Source organism: Ammodytes marinus (assembly GCF_949987685.1).
Source record: "Ammodytes marinus genome assembly, chromosome: 13".
Taxonomy (NCBI): domain Eukaryota; kingdom Metazoa; phylum Chordata; class Actinopteri; order Uranoscopiformes; family Ammodytidae; genus Ammodytes; species Ammodytes marinus.
Window position 1 is genome coordinate 17,510,684 of NC_137217.1, and position 22,417 is coordinate 17,533,100.

Here is a 22,417-nt window from a genome sequence, read left to right on the forward strand (position 1 = left end):
CACCCCTCTGCTTACATACTTTATGCTGTGGACTGGATTGGGTGTCACTCACTCTGATCCTATTGTTTATTGTAACAGTCACTCTACCTTTCCCAGAAATCCAAACCACCCACCTCACTGGTCACAATTGAAGACAAGGGAGTCCTGTTCTGTCAACGAAAAGCCTAAACTTTCCAACTCGTATCCATTTGGACCTGGGTTCATGTATCTTGCCAAGGATTTAAAGAGACTTCCGTGGATATTTTTTTATTTGTCAATGCCACCCCATTTGGTTTCCTCTATTTCCTCTGCTTAAGTAAGAAGTACAATTGTGTTTTGTATTTGTTAATTGGTGTAAAAGGATTGTATTTTCATTCAAGAAATAATAAATAGGCATTTGTAGGAGATCACATACTCAAATCTTAGTTAAAACGGTTTCAATTCATTCTAAGATACATACGTGTTTGCAGTTTTGCCTACATGTTAGAACTTATGCCTAAATTCTATATAATTGTCTGCCCAAACATACCATTCATTTCATGAGCAAACCAGCTGGTTGTGTTAAATTTAGGGACACACTGGTGGAAACTTTCACCTGATTGGTATTGAAAAAATGTTAAATCCCAAGAACAGTGAGACAAAACAACAACATTGATTATCAGACATGGTTTCACCACAGACTTATCTAAGATCTTCTGGGGGTTTTCTAAATTATGCTCCTTGTTCCCTCCTAATCATTATCTTCTTTTTTCAACCTCCTTAAATAGTCAGTGCTGCAGCAGCCAGATGGAGCCCAAGTCCTTGATTAACCACAGCACCCCCCCTGATTATTTAAATGGCAACCATCCTTTTGGTTGTGAAGGAGCCCTCGTATCTGGGTGAGTATGAAAATCACATTCTGCATAGTAAGTGGAAAGATAGTGTCCGAATTTAACATCTAATACTCTTTACTTTCATATGTCTATCATCAGTCAACAACGTTATTGCAATTCTAGTAGAAACAAGAGCAAAGTTCGTCTCAATGACCAGCTGTGAGTAACCGTTGATTTATTAAAATATAGTCCTAAAGAAGGAACACAATTCACTGAAATGCAGAAGAAAATGTATTCCTACAGAATGATAACTTTATTTATTTATTTTTTCTCAGCATACCCAAACCAACTGATATAAATATGGCGTGAGTCCTTTTTGCTATTGCTGCATGAGCAGACCGAGGATTCATTTACATTTTTACAAAGCTCACCACTTGCATTTAGGGCTTCATGAGTCTGCCTTAAAAATTCAAATGCACTTCATGTTTGTTTATTTTTTCCGAGGGCATCTCACAGGGAGAAAATGATAAAGTTTGCAACTCCAAAAGAGCATCCCTACTCCTCCCACATCTCCCAGTTTGCAATGTTCCCATCCTTCAACTCTCCAGATGACCCTGAAACAGGAGTCAGAGCTGCCTCCCAACCTTTCCTCAACCCCCTTATCTCAAATAGAGCCCCAGACGTCACTCTGCTGAGCAAAACTAAAGGTAAGAGCGCAACGCATTGTGGTAAAAAGGGGAAGATAGAATAGACCTTTCAAGAGTGGTTAGAGATGTCTTCCATATCCATTCACAGGTAGTCCATATAGACATGAGCTCTTGGAGACCCCAATACAAACCATGAAGAAAGCTGTAATGTGGACCGGAGAACACGGTTTCTTTGACGTGAGTTGAAGGACCTTTTTTTTAAAAGGGCTTCACGTTATCATAGAGGTGATCTTACAACAAACATGGACGATTGTTTTGTAATTGTCTAAATATATCAATGTTTTAATGACATCTCCGTCCAGCATAAAAAGCCATTGAAGGGAGAGAACCAGGTTTTCTACCCCACCCCTCCAAAGACAGTGCTGCCGAACCCTAAACTTCGAGACTGGGATTTGTCGTTATCTGAGCGAACAAGCAACATGCTGAAAAATTTGGAGGGGACACACTGGATCACCTCTTACCAAATGCACTACACAGGTAAAGACACTGTACATTGGAGCATGGAGATTGATCTTATATTTCATTTATATATCTATAAAAAAAGAAAGAGATCTTCCCCAAAATTATTGCATATAAGATATTCTCTGCGACCAACCCCTTGAATTCCTAGGTCCTCTTAGCTACTTTTTATGATGGGAATAATAAATCCCTGATAGAGAGACAGGACTTTTATTCTCCACATGGGGCAAGGCCAACCTTTATGATCCAAGGCACACATCATGAAAGCTGTCACCAACGCAAGAAAAGGCTGAAATAAAACATAACCTTTCCCCTTTCTCTCAAAATTGTTAGACAACTATCCCCTCAGCCAAAAGGAAAACATTCACTCCTTCTTCTCAAAACCCTTTCCTCCTAAAGCATTTTTCTCCGGTCGCTTAGCAGCAAGCTGAACATGCATGATAAACCTCTGCATGTACAACCACTTTGCCAAGTAATAAATAATCCAGAAAAGGGATATGCCTGATTTAACATTATAACATTATTATTGTAATACCAAGTATTTCATATTTGGAGTGTTTTTGTTTTAAGGATCTGGGCCAGTAAATCCCCTGAAGATAGATGACTTCAAGGAACAAATTAGTGACCTTACCGTGATGAATTCACACTCTGCCCCGCTGGTAAAATTCCTTGATAACACTGTACCCTCTTAAAGGAACATTTACAGTGTGCAACAATAATTCTGATTAGTTCCATTCTCTACAGAGAGAAAGGTCCTTTCCTGTGTTTGTTCCATCTAAAGCAAAAGGAGGACATAGAAGAAGACATGGGAGCTGCATAGGGAGGAGCATCTCCAGTCCTGCTGCTGCAGAACTCTCAAATCTGTTTCCAGCTCCAAACCAAGGTAGCGCTTTGACAACTATACGCCAACCTAGGCCACAGGAGATCACAGCCAACCATAATGAGCCACCACATCCAAACCATCAGAGTTATAGTCAATCCCAGGAGGTCTTACTCAAACAATTTACGGAGAACAGCGGTAGTTCTTTGTATGAAGGCAGGGAGAGAGAAAACGGCAAAGTCCAGTTTGATGAAAGTCCCATGCAAGCATCCATCGCGCTCACAGACACAGAGAGGCCCCCGGACCTGCACGACTGCCTATTTTCCCAGGGAGAGATGGAGGTTATTCCAGAGAAAAGCCTGATTGAGATGTGTGTAAAGGATGAACCAAGTAGCCAAAGGGATTATCTTAAAGCAGGAAGAAATGCTTTTAGCCTTAGTCCCCCCTGTATCCTGCCACGGCCTACTGTCCTGCCTGGTGTTCGCTCATTGAGCAGAGGCGGGACTGTAGGTAGCATCCTGGACCTTCAAAACTCATTCATTAAGTCTGCTGCCCATCACAACTTTAACAGCTCCATCACACGCGCTGCCGTCAACCTGAGGGAGAATGTAGTCACAGGGAAAAAGCATGACTTCTATGGGATCAACTCCTACTACCTCCATGGATAACTCAATGGACATGAAGTCAAATAATTGCTGTAACAACTTACAATCTTAGAAGCAAAAGAAAATTGTAAACTGTAACCAAAACTACCTAATGCTGAAATCTTAACATCCCAGACTGTATAGTTCCGAACATGTCGTTGTAATTGAGTATTTTTTTTGTCTACTTAAAATCTGTAATTTTACTTTCACTTAAGTATGTTTTATTTGAAGTATTGTACTTAACTACATTTTATGGCAGTTAAAAATAAAAATGCAAGGAAAATTCGGTGCACATTGTTAACAGAATTTAATTTGCCTTATGATTGTATAATATTTTAATGCACAATACATGCTTTCTGCCTGTTGAACTTTGTCCCAGTAAACTAACAGCCCCAAAGTGTTTTGCTAAGACAAAAGTTGTTGTTTAGCCTTGAAGAAGAAACTGCCTAGTAAGATTTTGGCACATACGTATGACGCATTCATGTGCACAGTGGTTGAGGAGAAATGACTCCCATATTCTGTTATCAGACATTGTATGAAGGATAACACCAGCTGAGATGAATTTCTGGGAATATCTACCTAATTAAAAACATTTCTGCTTTCACCAGCAAAACAAGGGCTGGACACACCAAACTTAGTGTGTGTTTGCGCACACACCTCCTTCTCTTGCATATAATCCCATGTACACTGTTAATTTCTTTGTATTCAACCATGTACCAACCCAGATACATTGTTGATTCCCTTGTATGCTGTTTGCAAGTAAACTTCACCTGCTTTCAAGAAGGCCTGACTCAGTTTCAATTATTCAAACACTTGGTTTTTAATAATTCCTTTAACAAATGGTCCTTCGAATCGCCGGATCCAATATCCTCATCCTCTGGACGAGAAGAGCCTGCACCGTGAACGAGGGAGTCCAAGATCTCTCGACAAAAGACCTCCAGTAAACAAAGCTACAAAAGAGGCTGTCTGCAGACTCTACTTGGACGGAAGAGGGGTGACGGAATCCAGAGCCAAAACTGAGCGAGTCGGGGCTTTCTTCGAATCAGGTGAATATAAACAGCTGATTTTGTTTTGTGTAGGAATTAGGGTGGTTCCTTTATTTTATGTTTTTTGTTATAGGCCTACTTCTGATGTATAGATAAACTAGTTTTTGAAGCAGTATTTCTCTTGGATTTACCATAGGGGAGAATAACTTGTGATGTATGGGTAAACTAGTTTATGAAGCAGATATTCTAGGGGAGAATAACTGATCGTAGTGTTTGGGAAAATGCACTAAAGTGAAAAATATTTCAACCTGAAGTGTTTGAGAAAATACACTCACAACAAATAAAGTCTCAAATTGATCAATTTCAGGGTTTAAGGTAATCCCAGGGATTAGGGTGGTCCCTTTGTTCTGACAGGTATATTTTGTTCCATTAGACTGAGAGTTCTTTGTAATTCGGGAAGGTTTTATGGAAACAAATTGATATCTGGCTGCTTGATGTTACTCAACCTGGGGCTGCACTCTGGCACGGGGTACTGCTCCCAGGAGTTAGTCTTTGACAGGTTGTTTATTTGTTTTGTTTTGTTTTGTTATGTTTGTCGATAGTCTACATCTGCTGAGTAGACTTATTTGTTTTGTTTAGAATACATCACATAGGGTGTTCTAGTTTTAAATTGGTAAATTTTGTTAATCAATTGGAGGGAATAGGGGTCTCCACCCTGTTAAATTGATTACTGGGTAATTTGATATTAGATTTTACATTTTAAAAATTAAAGTCATGATAAAAAAGAGCTTAAAAAGTATATTCAGGAGTCTGTAGAAAAATGCCTATCAGAGAAAATGAATGTACTGCAAAGTCTTATCAAGACAAAGGAGAAACAAAATGCTCGTCTCCTAAAGATGACCAGAGTTCTGACTAAATTGCTAAACACTTTAAAGTTTAGAGCTAAATATCTCGCCAATACAAGGCCCCATAGTCAACCTTAAAAATTAAAGGTGCAGTCAATCATTTGAAGTCCCAGCATAACTTTAAAAAAGCGTTCTTTTGTGTTCTTTTTATGAAAATGTTCACTGAAAAGAATTGTTCAATGCTTTTGATTTGAATTACAAGTTAAAGGGGATTTTTATGCTGAAAATGTGATCATACTGTGTATTATTGAGTCTATTAATGCATAAAGGAGGTATGCTTTTAAGTGAAATGCCTCTTTCTAATTGATATAAATTGATTCAAAAACTGCATTAACTTTGTAAAGATTGATGTGAGTATCTTGCTCATAGATGGAAAAAGATTGTTTGGTTATAAAGAAAGAAAAGTACGTAGGGGAAGGGAGATAAAAGAAGGTTTTAGTAAGTGTGCATACAATTGTTATGCTGTTATGAGAGAAAGGACGGAGGAGCGGCCTGTTTGCCACAAACTGTATGTGATGAATGAAATGCATGTTTGGAGGGAGAGAGAGCTTCTCTGTCTGAGGAATGGTGTGTGTGAGAGCCAGTCTCTGCAAAGGGAGGAGGGAGAGAGCACACTTGAAATAATGTGTGTGTGTGCGAATTCTACCCAACACAGACAAAAAAATGTGAACTGAAGAATGAAATCAAACCTATCCTAAAATATTGTTATGCGTTAATTGTGACATCTAGAGCAAGCAATGCGGATGGGATGATGTTTTAGAAGCTGTTTACCCTGGCAGAATAAGGAGCATTTGTTTTGAAAAACATGATACTGCTCTATATTCATTCTGCTTTCAGGTGCAAGGAGAAGACGAAGCTGGCATGCTTCAATAAGGACACATTGGACACTGAGGAACAATCTGAATAGGTTATGGTAATGCCTAACCATTTCCCCAGTGACTGTGATATGAAGGACACTTTGCGTCAAAATGCCACAAAGGGACTTGTAGACCATCAAGACGACCTAGGTTCCTGTTCCCTGGCTTCTGCAAAAGACTGTCCTCTCTGAAACTGTACATAGACGATGTTGCACCAGTACACAAACTTGCATTTTCACAACTGTAATGTTGAAAGTACTTGATATTCTGCTTGAATGAAATGCATTTACTCATTTGCTTAAATTCTATGCTTGCAAGAAAGTTGCATTAAATATTATAAAAAGAGTGGAATGTTAACAGAATTTAATTTGCCTTATGATTGTATAATATTTTAATGCACAATACATGCTTTCTGCCTGTTGAACTTTGTCCCAGTAAACTAACAGCCCCAAAATGTTTTGCTAAGACAAAAGTTGTTGTTTAGCCTTGAAGAAGAAACTGCCTAATAAGATTTTGGCACATACAGAGGTATGACGCATTCATGTGCACAGTGGTTGAGGAGAAATGACTCCCATATTCTGTTATCGGACATTGTATGAAGGATAACACCAGCTGAGATGAATTTCTGGGAATATCTACCTAATTAAAAACATTTCTGCTTTCGCCAGCAAAACAAGGGCTGGACACACCAAACTTAGTGTGTGTTTGCGCACACACCACCTTCTCTTGCATATAATCCCATGTACACTGTTCATTTCTTTGTATTCAACCATGTACCAACCCAGATACATTGTTGATTCCCTTGTATGCTGTTTGCAAGTAAACTTCACCTGCTTTCAAGAAGGCCTGACTCAGTTTCAATTATTCAAACACTTGGTTTTTAATAATTCCTTTAACACACATGGAAAAACAATATCTGTAGCACGCAGTTAAGTAACTGCTAATTCCAACTGAACATTTCCTACAGCTACGGCTTCACATTAAAAGCATTTAACTGGCAAAACATGAGTTGACTTTATTTCGAAGAAGATACAGTAACTTAGCACTTACCAGTCCCACTAAGCGTCTGTCACTTAGCAGCATGTCCTCATTACATTACATTTCATTTAGCTGACTCTTTTATCTGAACTTCCAATACGTGCACTCAACCATGAAGGTACAAACTCAGAATCGCAAGAATCACGCAAGTACATTAGTTTCAAATAAACCAAATATGGTACAGATAACCATAACAATTGTTCACTTAATGATACAAGCATGAAATTGGGTATACTTATAACCAAAGGTATTTGAGAAAGTTTGCTATGGAGGAAACATATATTTTTTAATATTTGCTAAGCTCCACCCCCACAAAGTCGTTTTGGTCTATGGTGGCCATTTTTTTCAAGTGATCTTGCTAATTATCTACAAACGTGTATCTCAGTCCCCTGAGGCTGTGTACAAAATGTGATGTTGATTGCGTGAAAATTGAAAAATAAATTAAGAAAATCTGTTTTTCAGTTTGTTTGCAAAGATGCAAGAATGTATGCAAGAATTAGCGTTAAGGTACATACATACTGCACGCGAAGCCAATGCTTGAAGTTGGGACGCAGAAGGGGACCAGGGGCCTGTTTCAGGTAGCTGGTTTTACATACTCTGAGTTTAATCCTGCGCTCTGAGTTGGTAAACTCAGAGCGCAGGGTTGATGAGTAACTCTGGGTTTTCGGTTTCAGAACAGTGGATCAGCGTTGGGTTTATCAACTCTGAGCGTGTTCACTCTGGGTGGAGCATGTGCGTAAAAGCCATCGTCAATGGATCGCTGATAACATGATTCACCATGGAAACAGAAGAAACAAATGCTTGATCCTCCCACTTCTCCACTTCTCAAAAAGGAAAAAAATAAATCTCCGCTCCTCCCACTGAGTTAGAAATATTAATGAATGAGTTTATGGTAGCCTATGGAGAAGAATTAACGGGATATTGTCTCATAACTCTGATCTAATCTCCTCGGCAATTCAGAAAAAAACAGAGCAACATTTTTTTGTCAAGATAATCATTTCGCTTCCGTATGAGAAGTCATTGTCTATTTTAAAAAGTTACTCATATCAGCTGTAAAGTAATAAAGCTGGCGCGGCACAGCATTGCTGACAGTGTTTTATATTCACTGTATAATATGTTGGCAAGCTATAGCCTAATAGCCTACTGTGCAGTAAACAGAACAGACTGTCGCTTCTTTTAAATGGGGAGTGAAAGACATTAACATCAGACACATTAGGTGACAGTTTCCATTGAAGAGCCTGATTGATTTATTACCAGATCCATTTTCCTCAAGTGATCACAGTTTAAATGATTATATCATTGTTATATTCATATTAGGCTATTTAACGAGGCTCGACTGTGACTTTAGGATCGCACAAGTAGGCTAACGATCGCGTGCAGCCGCAGCGTTACATGAATCCACCTGACATAAATCTGTTCAGTGGCACAGACGTTAAAAAACATACAATACAAATAGGTTTATTAATCTGAATGTAGAGCATGTCACAATGTGTAAGGTGGACGACTATATGAACGGACCGAGGGCTGAGAACAAGGCTACTGATCAGATAAATGATCGGTCAAACGTAAAATCATCAGGAAATGATAAAAACATCCCGATGGAGATTTCTATGGAGTGATTTTGCTTCAAACTGTACAGGGACGCTTGTGACAGTGACACTCTTTCTTCAGTCGGAGCTGCAGCGTAAAGTGAAAACAAACTCAGGGTAGGTCTAACCACCTCCCGAGCAGGTTAGACCCATGGCGTATGTTGCCGCAGTAACTGACTCTCGGTTGCGCTGAACCTGCTACCTGAAACGGAAAACCCAGAGTTTCCACTAACTCAGAGCGAACAAACTCTGGGTTGCCTCAAAACCAGCTACCTGAAACAGGCCCCTGAACAAAAAACAAATGTCTCCACATAACACCTAAATATCCGTTCAATTGTACGCTGAACTGAGATTTTTTCCACAGCTTTAGTTTGCCGCAAGACAGCCGATTATTTTTGTATCACTCCGCCAATCAGCTGCTCGACTCAGCTACTGTGGATTACTCTAGATCAGCGTTACTCATAGCGCGGCTCGCGAGCCGCATGCGGCTCGCCAAGCTTCTATGTGCGGCTCGCATGGCAATAAAAAAATACTGTGATATGATCATGCAGTTATTACAGATATTTCATAAAACCATTAAAAACAAGCAGATCTATAACATCAAACCTGTTAAACTAACGTGGCTGCTCTCATACAAATAAGTAATAAAAGAATAAGTCAACAACGGCATTACAAGGTGGAAATACAGACTAGAAAGTAATATATTTAAACTTGCTCAGCCGTACGCTGACTGACAGCGGGGTTGCCAGATTTGCGGTTTTCATGCATTACAAGGGATAATGTGCTCTTGGATAGATTGGGCTGTGGGGGAAAAAACTAACTCACGGTCAATAAAAATATGTTATGCATACCGTCTATCACAGGCATGCTCACGAACATGGAATATATTAAATCATTTGCAAAAAAATAGATCTCGTTTCATATCGCTAAATTGGACATTTAAATTGGAGAACACTTAACAACCTGGCAACCATACGCACGGTACCGCAACAATGCTAGCTTGGATGCGATTTCAACATTTCATGCTGGTCACCGGTACATTGATAGATGTCTATTCAGAACCAGTTGGGCTCCAGGTGGACAGATGAAAAGCTCCACAAACGAGGAAAATGAAGTGTTTTGGCTAAACTGCATATTGTATGTTCACTTTGATCAGGCAGGGTTCCCAATGTCTCTGAATTATTCCAGAAAAATAATAGGCTGCTAAACAGCTCACATAGGACACAGTTGAATTAGCCTCTTAATTTTCCTCTCATAGTGCACCAGATTGATGCATTTACCTTTTGAAAGGTAAAAAATATGTATTCCAGGGGGGTATTATATGAACACACCCATTTTGATTGATAATATGTCATTCATAATTTTTTTTTAACAAATATTTTAATAAAAAGTAGGATAATAATTTATTATTCAATAGCTTTGATGTTATGTAACCAAGTGTCTCCAAATTATTCCAGATAAAAGTACACAGTCACACAACTCTTAATTTTCCTCCAAAAGTGCACCAGATTGATGCATTCTGGGTTAAAAGGTACCACATTTTCTTCCGGGGGAGCATGCCCCCGGACTCCCTTAAGGACTGGGTTCCCTCAGTTTCACAAAATACTGTGGGAAACACTGGTTCAAGAATTACATATTAATAAGCAGGCATGCTTATGTATGACTGGATTTATAGCTTTTGATACTTTGCGGCAAAAATGGCTCTCCTGCTGACTTTGTCCTGTCAGTGCGGCTCTCCTGAAAAAAATAGTGAATACCACTGCTCTAGATTAACAAGGAAAAAAACTAACGACTGTCTGGTGGCCTTCTGCTACAGCGACATCTCCCCTAAACTCCTTACCCCGGAATTCCACTGGCTGCGGGTGCGGTGTCCAACGGTTTTGCTCCGTGCGCTCACGTCCGGCAATACCCACCGGCTCCGTTTTCAAACCAGCACGGCCAGCTCCGCTGAAATGCTGGGGTCGCCAGAACGAGGAGTTCCCGCGGTAATAAAAGTGACGGGCGATCGCTCTTGATAATATGATTCTCCTATATGGTATTTACACAACAACGAACGCACGGAAGGTTATTGTTCCCATCCGAACGAGTAAAAGAACAGTGGACATGCTTTTATGTGTCACTGTTTTGAGAATGTCACCTGCAGTGAACACCGAGTGTCTTATTTTGAAAATTAACCGGAGGTTTTATTGTTTTGTCGGCGCCTGCGTGTTCCTGTCTATTGTAGTGAAAACCTACATATGTATTCTCGTGGGCGAGTGGGCTTAGGTCTTCACTAGCATAATAGTTACTTCTAAAAGGGGAGACATCTCAGTCAGACTTCAAGGTAGACGCGGGAGCAGGAGAGTTGGTCTTAACAGGATTACTTTATTAAAGGGTTTACATCAATTAACAGCTAGTAGACAGCTTCTATTATTCAACACTTATTCATTACAATGATTCAGATCTTATCTCACCCTATCCTAGGTATCTAGCCTCAAAACTCTGTACCCCCTTTGGGGGTACAGAGTTTCCATCAGCAGCCTCCCCTTCCTCGGGCGAAAAAGCGCAGTTTCTAGTGAAAGTCCTCACCTCTTATACTATCTGTGTGTGTGTGTGTGTGTGTGTGTGTGTGTGTGTGTGTGTGTGTGTGTGTGTGTGTGTGTGCATGTGTGTCTGTGGGTCTGTGTGTGTCTGTGGGTGTGTGTGTGTGTTTCTCTGCGTGCATGAGTGTTGTATAACATTTCTAATGTCAGATGGGCTATTCGTAGACAGGTATTGCAATCGTGTTCCTATCTTCCTGCTGTGTCTGCAACACTTGTTGTCGTGTAGCGGTGGCCTAAGTCAGTCTGACCTGTATGTGTTGTCAACAAGGTTAAACCTAAAGGTTGCCCTGTTTTCTGATCAACTCAAACCTTACTAACTTATTTTAATATAACATAAATGTATAGGAAATTCCTACACTATCTCGATGTGTTCTGTGCTAAATTGATGCGGTGAGCTCCGGCATCCGGCAGAAATAGAAGCAGTGCGTATTTCACCGGAGAGCTGGAGCAGCAGCGGAGCAGAGAGACGGCGCAGCGGCCGTGGTGGAAACTCACCCACTGACTGCTCTTAATTGTATTTTTGTTTCTGCCGTGCTGGAGCGGAGAAGGACCGGAGACGCAGCCGGTGGAATTCGGCCTTTAGTGACTGCACTGATTGCCATCTCCATAAGGTAGCATATTCACTAAGCCTAAGTACCCCATAGAACGCAACTTAAAAAATACTGAACTATCCCTTTAATATAGTCGGTCGTGAATTTAAGTGGGCCGGTCTGAGGCATGAAACTCCAGGCCTGAAAATGAGTACCACTCTGGCCCTGTAGTCCATTGCCGTTTTTATTTCCCATTGTCTTTTTTGCACCTCACAGGAGAACCTGTTACGGTGATGACAGACAGGCAAGCAGGACCCAAATGCAAGACGTTTCAAATAAAAAAGGTAATTTATTGTCCAAAAACCACAAAAACTCCAAAAAGGCAAACCGGCAAGGCAAGGCAAGGCAAGTTTATTTATATAGCACAATTCAGACACAAGGCCACTCAAAGTGCACGAGACATAAGCCCTTTAATTCTTGATATGTTTTTTAGGTGGTAGTAGGCTGATTTATTAATTGATTTTATGTGTTTCTTGAAATTCAAGTCGGAGTCTACAACAACACCAAGATTTCTGGCTTGGGGTGTGGCTTCTAACATAACGGATGTAAGCTGTGCGCTGACTTTTAATTGTTCATCTTTGGCACCAAAGACAATTACTTCAGTTTTATCGTTGTTTAATTGAAGGAAATTTTGGCACATCCAATCATTGATTTGTTCAATGCACTTACTCAGTGCCTGTATCGGACTGTAGTCTCCTGGTGATATGGTTATGTAAATTTGTGTGTCGTCTGCATAATTATGGTAGCATAATTTGTTCTTATTCATAATCTGAGCTAGTGGGAGCATGTAGATGTTAAATAGAAGAGGGCCAAGAATGGAACCTTGGGGGACCCCGCATTCAATATTTGTCCGCTCAGATGTGAAATTGCCTATTGACACATAGTAGTCTCTATCCTTTAAGTAGGATTCAAACCAGCTTAGTACAGTTCCAGAAAGTCCAACCCAGTTTGCTAGTCGATCTAGTAATATGCTGTGGTCAACTGTGTCAAAAGCGGCACTGAGATCCAGTAAAACTAAGACAGAACTTTTGCCACTGTCTGTGTTTAAGTGGATGTCATTGAGGACCTTAACCAGAGCAGTCTCAGTACTGTGGTGTTGTCGAAATCCTGACTGGAAGACATCAAAGCAGTTATTCATTGCTAAGTAGTTATTTAGCTGTTGATAAACAGCTTTTTCAATGATTTTACTTAAAAATGGTAGGTTAGATATGGGCCTATAATTTTTCATGAGTGATGTATCTAGATTGTTCTTTTTTAGGAGTGGCTTGATGACTGCTGTTTTCAGGGCCCATGGAACACAGGGACCGACTCACCAACAGGTAAAATGCAAAGACACAGAACAATGACACACAGGGAGTTAAATACACACACACACACACACACACACACACACACACACACACACACACACACACACACACACACACACACACACACACACACACACACACACACAAGACAGGGTAGACAACGAGGGACAGGTGTATCACATTAGGGGAGGGAGCAGTAATCACACAGGAGGGAAACTTGACAGGACATGGGGAGGAACAAGACAGACATACCAAAATAAAACAGGAAACATGGGGAACCACCAAAACAAGACAAGGACCGACCATGACAGTACCCCCCCCCCCTAAAAGGTCGACTTCCAGGCGACCACAAACTGAAAAAAAATAAAAAAAGTAAAACCCAAACAGGGTGGGGAGCCAGGAGGAGGGAAACAAAAAACATAGCCTGGGGCAGAGCACGGTGGTGACCGGCTGGTCAGGGAACTGGGGTAAGGCGGAATGGAGGGGTGTCAAGCGGATGGCCAGAAACATGCCCCAGGGCATGAACGGGAGCCTCAGGCGAACGGCCTGGGGGGTAAGCAGGGGCAGAGCGGAGGTGGAACCCTTCAGGAGGTCGGCAGCAGCGAAGACCCCCAGATCGCCGGCAGCAGTGAAGACAAACCCTCTCAGGAGGTCGGCAAAGGAGGAACCCCTCAGGAGGCCAGCAGCCACGGTGATGAGGGCGGACCCCCCCAGGAGGCCGGCGGCGAGGGCGGACCCCTTCCGGAGGAAGGCGAGGCAGAGGGCGGCCACCCCCTGGAGGAAGGCGAGGCAGAGGGCGGCCACCCCCTTGAAGATCTGGAAGGTCTGGGGGGCAGGCCCCCTCGGGCAGGAGCGAAGGGCGGTCCCCCTCGGGCAGGAGCGAAGGGCGGGCCCCCTCGGGCAGGAGCTGGCAGCTAGCATGCTGGGGCTGGTAGCTAGCATGCTGGGGCTCTTGAGGTTGCTTGGGCTGGTAGCTAGCATGCTCGGGTTGGTAGCTAGCATGCAGGGGTTGGTAGCTGGCATACTGGGGCTGGTAGCTGGCATGCTGGGGCTGGTAGCTGGCATGCAGGTTGCAGGCGGCCGGGGGCTGGAGCTCGCTGCTGGAGGCCGGGGGCTGGAGCTGGAGCTTGCTGCTGGAGGCCGGGGCCTGGAGCTTTCTGCTGGAGGCCGGAGGCTGGTAGCTGGGGTCTGGGAGCAGAGGCTGGAAGCCGGAGACCGGGGGCTGCGGCTGGAAGCAGGGGACCAGGATCAGAGGCTTGAAGCTGGGGACCGGGGGCAGAGGCTTGAAGCTGGGGAACGGGGGCAGAGGCTTGAAGCTGGGGAACGGGGGCAGAGGTTTGATGCTGGGGAACGGGGGCAGAGGCTTGATGCTGAGGACCGGGGGCAGAGGCTTGATGCTGGGGACCGGGGGCAGAGGTTTGATGCTGGGGACCGGGGGCAGAGGCTTGAAGCTGGGGACCGGGGGTAGAGGCTTGAAGCTGGGGACCGGGGGCAGAGGCTTGATGCTGGGGACAGGGGGCAGAGGCTTGGGCTGGCAGCTGGGAGACCAAAACTCCGGAGGGTATAAAAAGTTCTTTGCCCACTCCGGTAGGGACTCCCTGAGCCAAGGCTGTAATTCTACAGCTTGACGTGCCAGAGTCAAGGCTGCCTCTCGTTGGTCGAGTGTGGGGCCCTTCTCCCAGGCTTTCTTGAGGCCTTTTGTAAAATGTACCTCCTCACGGTCCACCTCAAAAGAGCTGTCTGCTGAGTCCATTTCTGGTCTTTGCATTCTGTTACGGTGACGACAGGCAGGCAAGCAAGCAGGACCCAAATACAAGACGTTTCAAATAAAGGTAATTTGTTGTCCAAAAAACACAAAAACTCCAAAAAGGCAAACCGGCAAGGCACATGGAACACAGGAACGGACTCACCAACAGGTACAATGCAAAGACACAGAACAATGACACACAGGGGCTGTATCCCGTTACAGAGACCGCCTCCTTGGTAGGACGCGGTCTCGCGGTCTATGAAGGCTATAGCCTGTGAAGGCCGAACCAGGGCCGAACGAGCGTTGTTAAACGGGACAGTCTCCGCAGATCTCCGTTTACGAGCATTTCCGGTTTGCGTAACAAGCCGTTACCTTGCGTGAGGACTCGCCGCTCCTGTGCTGCCTAGCAACCCTGATAGCTGCCAACGGAAACAGCCTTGTCAACAGAGGAAAAAAGAAAAAGAAGTTGCCTACCAGACGAAAAGAAAAAAAAGTACAAGAAAAAAATAAAGGAAGATAAAAGTTAAGAAGATGGAGCAACACGTTGCTGTTTTGTTATTTTTTATTTTATTGTATGCCATCTCTGAAAAAAACGCAATGAATCATGGGATATGTTGGGCTGCGAAGGATACATCTGATGCAGCCTTCAAAACCGTGAAACGAAGGCTGCATTTCTCGGCCGCATATGAGGAGCCTTGCAAGGAGCCTTGCAAATGGAACAACCTTTGCGCACCGCTATGACGCAATCGGTCTTCAAATGCAGCCTTCGTAGACCGCAACCCCTGAATCGAGATACAGCCATGGAGTTAAATACACACACACAAGACAGGGTAGACAACGAGGGACAGGTGTATCACATTAGGGGAGGGAGCAGTAATCACACAGGAGGGAAACTTGACAGGACATGGGGAGGAACAAGACGGACATACCAAAATAAAACAGGAAACATGGGGAACCACCAAAACAAGACAAGGACAGACCATGACAGAACCCCCCTCATGCTGAAACTAAGTACATTTTATATTAGCTACTTTTTACTTTTACTGGAGTGGATTATTTGACTGGTAATTTTACTTAAGAGGTATCCTTGGTAGCCCTGCTGTTCAAATTTGAAATTTTCCTCTGAAATTATAATTATTAGATCACAATTTGAACAAATTAAATGTACTTTCATGAATATGGACAATGTACATTTTCTGTCTGGATTTGTAAACCAAGAATTCTTCATAAAAACACAAATTCTCAGATAGAGGGTTTTCAAAGTAAAATATTTCAATGCAATACATTAGGAGGTGGTGGAATTTAAAAACACGGTCCACAATGAAATATTACTTCTGGGATGACTAAATTGCTTCCATAAAATCAAAAACTGATTAGCTCAAAGCATAGCGACTATAAAAGCTGTACAATTTCTAAATTGAATGGCTATATCTTACATCCTTGGTTCATTATTTATTTTGGTTTCAAGGTAAATTCCAGACTGTTTATTTTAAGCTAGTACTCCATATCTCGGTATGGAAAACAGCCTGGCCAATTTGCAAACATTGTTAATTTGCCCTTTGGGTCCACACATTTCATATGAAATATTCATAAAGGCTCATGATGTATTATACAATAATGGTCGTATATAAGGCTCCCATAAAGCACAGCAGATTGTGACATAAAAGAAACAGCCTTCAAAACTCAGTTTCTGTTAGTTCAGTCTGCCTGCACAGTCCACACAGAAAGAATATTTAACGGCACAGAATTAATTATGCAGCACAGTTGAATACTTTAATGTGTAATCTTTAAATTTTACAGAGAAGAATATTTGTATGAACAGGATTACATTCACCCCCTAACACACACACACAGACACAGACAGACACACACACACACACACACACACACACACACACACACACACACACACACACACACACACACACACACACACACACACAGTGTGTTGGCTGTGTAATGGAATACATCTCTCTGTATTGAAAGTGCCGCAGTAACCTTCCTGTGAAAGGGAAAAACGCCTTTTTGCACGTAATCTGTTGCAGTGAGACTTTTTCAGTGAAAGCAAGTCCTTAAGCAGTAAGCCTGCAGCCTCGGGAGATATAACAACCTCTCATTCAGACTTTCATAAGAAAATAATAGGGGAGAGTGGCCTAAATTGTGCATTTTGGAAGTTGTGCCACCCCTTGTTTCTAGAAAACCATGGAAGAAATTGTGGAAATGTGACCACATCTTTAAGAAGAGCCATCCATTTGACTCATCCTGTAAAGAAGGGAGACACAAGGAATAAGATATAAGCACATTTAAGCTCAAAAAACTGTGTTTTGCCTTTCAAAGTAAAATTTCCATGATCAAGGTTTTTTGATTATTGTGTCTGAACAATTATAGACAAGTTTGAAAACATTTGACACATGTTTTAGTGCTTTGGTATGCTACATTTTGAGTCTATACAGTTAGCACCATGTCAGCCCTAAATTGCTGCATCATGCTTATTATCCAAATTTCTGGGATTGGGGTGATTTGTGCCTAAGGGCCTGGGTGAGTTATAAGTAAGTAAGTAAGTAAAATGTATTTATAAAAGCACATTTATGACAGTTTGCACTGTCCAAAGTGCTGTACATAGTGCATTCAGTAGGTAAACAATGAAGGTAAAATAACAATAACCAAAATAAAAGACATAAAGCCCATACATCCACATAAACACAGATAGTAGTGCAGAGGTAAGATAGTTAATGGGGAGGAAACACCAGGGTGTACATATGGGTTTTGAGCCTTGATTTAAAGGCAGAAATGTAGGGGAATCACATTTGTCAGGTGGCAGTTGGTTCCACAAGCACAGAGCAACTAGTGCAAAGTACATTTCTGAGAGTTGTGCCAGTGGCATGGCTGTATACACTGGTCACCAAAAGAAAGTGATTGTCTACAGTAGCTCAGAAGAGAGTGACATCTCAATTCCACTTAACTGATGAGAGTTCAGATGGCCAGAAAGATGATGATGGTGACTTTGTCATTGTGAGCTTTGCAGGTAAAACCATTAGATCTGCTAAGCCTTGTTTGAGAAAATTGACCTTCAATCTTTGTCAACTATTTACTTTGAATACACCTTAAATAAGTGATTGTCTAATGGATTTGTCTTGCATTACAGTTTATGAGATATATATCAATGGCACAATTCACCCCATGGTATTCTCTCCAACCGCACAATTTACACCACACCGGGGGCAAGTTGTGCATCAAGACAACTTTTTTTCCGAAAGCTATATTTCTTCAACAGTTTATTCCAGATCCAAAGTTTTTATTGCCAGGGATGCACAACACCCTGAAATATATGTACATATTTGAGTTGGAGACTTTACTGTCAAGGCCTTACTTTAAAGTCACTTTGAGTGAAAAGTTGCACAACTTAGGCCACTCTCCCCTACAACAATGGCTCTTACAGCAATAGACCAGAGCATTTTTCTAGCTTTAAAAAATATTCAAGAATATTGTAGAGGGTCTCCTTTTGCTTGCTACTTCCAAAAAGGAAGATAGGTTTTGTTGTAATTGTTGCTCTGCTTGTTGTTTTTTTAGTCTTGTGCATGTGCAACAAATCTGCATTTAGGCTATTAGGGGGAAAATATGCACTTATCTGGGCTAGTTCAGTCCATGTAGGCTACATTTTCACACTTTATCAGTCATTTTTTTTGCACATCTAATGTTTTTAACCTCAGGAATTGTTTGCAGAAATAGCTCTCTTTCTTTCAATAGCCCTACATATTTCTCATTCTGCAAAGGGCACGACAGAAAAAGCTGTGATTAGGACATATGTCCAGCAGGTGGCAGTGCATCATAATTATCGGCGCCCAAAACTGTCACTTCCTTTCTCTTTTCTGATAACGGTCGACTTGTCCTATCCCGTGCAATTGGTAAAAACTAAAATAAATCAAAAGTAGCCTAGGCCTACCACTTCTAATCCAAACTCGAGGTTAAAATAGCCTACATAGGCTAATCTTCAATCAAACAATCGATTTTTTCCATGATTAAATAACTCATTTGAAAAGTGATGGTGAGTGAGGCTGACCAGTAGGATATATCCACTGTGTGTCCTTGATTCAGAGGTCCTCCTCCGCGTCACGGAAAAGATGCGGTCAATGAGCACAAGCACCGCCCACCTGAGGAGACGCCAAGCTCCGTACTTCGTTTTTGATTGGAGCTGGATTCGGTCAGTCTCAAACCAGCGCCTGCCTCTTTTGCAGTGATGAAGAAATGTTTGCTTTTCAGAACGGGCTGAGAGTGCGGTGTCCGGGTGCATACCATACGTGTATTCATATCAGAGCCGGAGAGGTGGCTCGTTGTCTGTAGGCTTATTAGAGTATCTTTTCGTTGGCTATGCCCTCTACTTTGGGTTAGAAGAACCGACTGTTTGCAAATACTTCCTCCCGCATCACCTGAGATTCACTTCAATAACTCTCACAAGGTGAGTGCGTCTTATCCCCTGTGGCATGCAAAAGTCAGTGGTCTATTTCTTTGAAAGTTTCATTGTTTTATTTTACAGCAGTAAGGTAACAAGTGTTTAACCCTCGCTCAGCTAAATGAGTCAATTTGAAAGTTGCACTACAGGGCCTATTTTCTTGCTCTTTCAGGTAGCATATAGGCTAACTAAAACATTTCACAACAGATAAAACAGAGTGCTGTAAAAATGTCAAGGGTGCTCACCTGTAGCCTAAATCTTCAAAGTAAACAGAAATGTTCAGCAACTGCCACTTAACTTTAAACCCTGGGTTGGATTCGCCTACAGTGTTTTCCCAAAGCAGTCTCAAGGTATGGCCCAGGTCTAAGATAGCCTAGTACATACAATAACCTCCAATGTCCTCTTTCAGTCTCCATTGTAACTTTTGAGGCCCCTGCATCTTTCTCTAGACAAGTAAAGACACATTGTGGAGGATGACCCTACTATTTCCATACAAATCTAAATTACAGTAGGTAATAACAGTAGCAGGTCAACAGTATAAACAAGCCACAACTGTGAATAGGGTGCCTTTATGAGTGGCTATGTGACTCTCATGCTGAGGCATGTAGGTGTGTATTATGACAGCCAGCAAAGATAGGATACATTTTTTCAGATTTAATCAGGACTCGAGGTCTACATTTCATGCCGACCACCGAACAGAACAAATACAATCAGGAATGTGAAGATATTGTAATATTTATTGTACTATGTGGATGGGTAGCAGATGGGAGGGAATATACACACCATTTGTCAGCGCACTCCCTGATAATTACAATCCTGTGTAAATCCAGCATAATAATAGTGATTCTCATAATAAATATGGGGCTTTTGCCAAAACTTTTCAGTCAAATGTTAATTCTGAAAAAGGACTTATCAGTGAGTCAAAGCTGTTCTGTTCGATTAAATATGAGTCTGTGGCTCAAGTACAGAACGACTCTAATTTTACGGCTTACAGAGTATTATCTCAGCACTTTTGGGGGTTGTGTCAACAGTGCAAAAGAGTAGGCTTTCATGCAGGTGCCGCTTGGGCTGCGTGTCTGTTTGTGTTGGAACCTGTGTGAGGCTCTATTATAGGGGGCTGACCAGAGTTGCTGTAAAAATGTCTGACGTGACATGACGTAGAGGATGTGAAGAGTGCCTAAAACTGGAATACAGTGGAAGGACAACAATCACTGCACTGGGGAATGGAGATAGTTGTTGGTGACCAATATGTTGCTTCTATAGTTTGTCTGTTCCTATCAGAGCCAGGTCAGTGGTTGCAGTCAAACACAGGGAGACTGTTCGGCAGAGGAATCAGCAGAATCTGTGAAATGCAGCCACAGAAAGAAAGAAAATAAATGGTCTCTGCAACACTTCTATTAGAAACTGCAGTCCAGCCTTTCATTTCATGAGGTCGCCTCCAAGGTTATTTCAGCTTTACCAAGGTAAAGGCTGAATCTTTGAATGAATGTTCACGACATGGAATCTGTTAGACTCCTCTTTGAAAAATCTATCACGTGGTTTGTGCTACAATAGCAACAGTGACGGAGGGTTCCTGCAGTTTTCCAGGTCACCTGGTGTGTGTTGTTACTCTGCACTAAAGGAGTGTAACTGTTGTGCAGAATATTTAGCCAGTCCAATGCATTGCTATTTACCATTGCATTCATTAACACCACTGAGATAGTAGAGGATGTACTACTACAGTGCTTTATGCATACATTTAATTGCTAAGAGTTTTATTTATGTACCGGTACTTTGTTTTAGTTGTTGTCACCGTCCTTATTGTCCTGTATGTCTTTAACTTTGTGCTGTTGTACTTTTTCTGTCCAACCTGGTGTCTGACCCGTGTGTCAATGAGATAACATGTTATATATATATATATATATATATATATATATACAGTGTCGTGCGAAAGTTTGTGAACCCCTTGAGCTTTTTGGAATTTTATTTATGTTAACCATTATTAATTCATTTTTTTCAATACCAGTATTTTTTATATGAAATAACAGATGTTTGTCTATCAATTCAACATTTTTCTTTTCCAGAAATCAATTGTTAAAATAGATAAAACAAATTATTTGTCAAATGTTGTATGTGCAAAAGTTTGTGAACCCTAAGCTGCATTGCTTAAATCGAGCAAGGTAAACACAATCAGGTGGGCCAAATTGATTGATGAAATAGACCAATGTAATGAGAGATCTTTAGGGAAGAAATTGGGCGCCACTAGATAAAACACGGATAAAACCAGGTCAGTTTAGGCCCACCAAACTGAACCCATACAGGTCAGACATGCTAAAAGGGAAAAAAATCTCAGAAGATCTCAGGAATAGAGTTGTGATGCTGCACATTTGTCTGGGGACAGCTATAAATTAATTCAAAAAAAGTTTGAGCTCCATCGGTCCACTGTGAGGCAAATCATCTACAAATGGAGAGCTTTAAGAGTGACTGAACATCTGCCTAGAAGTGGACTTCCTTCAAAAATATCTTCAAGCGCCACAAGAAAAGTATTTTTTTAGTTAAAAGCCAACCCACACATTACATCTAGTGATTTGCAGACCTCTCTTGCAACATCTGGGACAGATGTGCATGGTTCCACAATAAGAAGAAAACTCAGTCAACATGGCTTTCAAGGGAGGGTTGCTGAAGAAGCCTCTGCTCTCAAAAAAGAACAAAACTGCTTGTCACAGCTTTGCCAGAGAGCACCTGGAGATACCTGAAGTCTTATTCTGTGGACAGATTAGTCCAAAATGTATCTGTTTGGTCATAACCAAAACCGCCATGTTTGGGCAAAAACGCAACTCTGCCTACCACCAACAGAACCTTCTCCCAAGTGAAGAATGGTGATGGCAAATGGTCTGCAAATCTCCAGATGTAATGTGTGGGTTGGCTTTTACCTGAAAAATCCCTTTTCTTGTGGTGCTTGA

At 41.8% G+C, this 22,417-nt stretch overlaps 2 protein-coding genes across 2 annotated transcripts in view; both read left to right on the forward strand.

Annotated features, from left to right (window-relative positions):
- Positions 1-765: 765 nt before the first annotated feature.
- spmip4 (sperm microtubule inner protein 4) lies at positions 766-3,445 on the forward strand (the record flags this gene model as incomplete). Its single annotated transcript, XM_080039555.1, has 8 exons — positions 766-857; positions 951-1,010; positions 1,127-1,156; positions 1,308-1,498; positions 1,587-1,675; positions 1,801-1,975; positions 2,528-2,616; positions 2,702-3,445. The coding sequence occupies 8 exons, from the start codon at positions 766-768 to the stop codon at positions 3,443-3,445; spliced, it is 1,470 nt and encodes a 489-aa protein (XP_079895681.1).
- Positions 3,446-19,340: 15,895 nt separating this feature from the next.
- osbpl3b (oxysterol binding protein-like 3b) overlaps positions 19,341-22,417 on the forward strand; it is a 123,629-nt gene continuing 120,552 nt past the window's right edge. The window contains 1 exon segment of the mRNA XM_080039556.1: positions 19,341-19,481. The gene's annotated coding sequence lies outside the window, so the exon portion shown is untranslated.